Genomic DNA, 408 nt, shown 5'->3' on the forward strand with positions numbered 1-408 from the left:
CTCACCTGCTCGTAGATCTCGATGGCCTTCTGGTACTGCTCCAGCTGGGCGGCGTAGGCAGCCACCTTCAGCAGACACTTGTTGGCCGAGCTGCGAGCAGGAAAGAGTTAAAATAACTGCCTGGTCCTGGGGAAAGAGGAGAATTCACACCCTGGGGCCTGCAAGTGTCACCTGTTCCACCCTGGGTGGAGGCCCCAGTGAAGGGACAGTGTCCCCTCAGCCGGTTTGCTGAGGACACCGGGCTGGGAGCAGTGGTGACACAGTGCCAGGCTGTGCTGCAGCTCAGCGGGACCCCAATGGGCTGGAGAGCGGGGCGAGGGGAACCCAGTGAGGGTCAGCAGGGGCAGGTCCTGCATCCCTGGAGGCACAAGCCCCTGCCCCCATGGCCAAGGCAGCCAGAGGGGCCCT

General features: G+C 63.7%; 1 protein-coding gene across 1 annotated transcript in view; it reads right to left on the reverse strand.

Annotated features, from left to right (window-relative positions):
- The window catches only part of LOC104492309 (beta-soluble NSF attachment protein), a gene marked incomplete at its 5' end in the record, with an annotated part of 1,780 nt that extends 1,690 nt beyond the window's left edge, over window positions 1-90 (reverse strand). The window contains one exon of the mRNA XM_010134849.1: window positions 6-90. Coding sequence (XP_010133151.1) covers window positions 6-90 — 85 coding nt within the window. The remainder of the gene's footprint in view (window positions 1-5) is intronic.
- Window positions 91-408: the final 318 nt, after the last annotated feature.

The sequence above is a fragment of the Buceros rhinoceros genome, unplaced genomic scaffold (assembly GCF_000710305.1).
Source record: "Buceros rhinoceros silvestris isolate BGI_N320 unplaced genomic scaffold, ASM71030v1 scaffold43994, whole genome shotgun sequence".
Classification (NCBI taxonomy): domain Eukaryota; kingdom Metazoa; phylum Chordata; class Aves; order Bucerotiformes; family Bucerotidae; genus Buceros; species Buceros rhinoceros.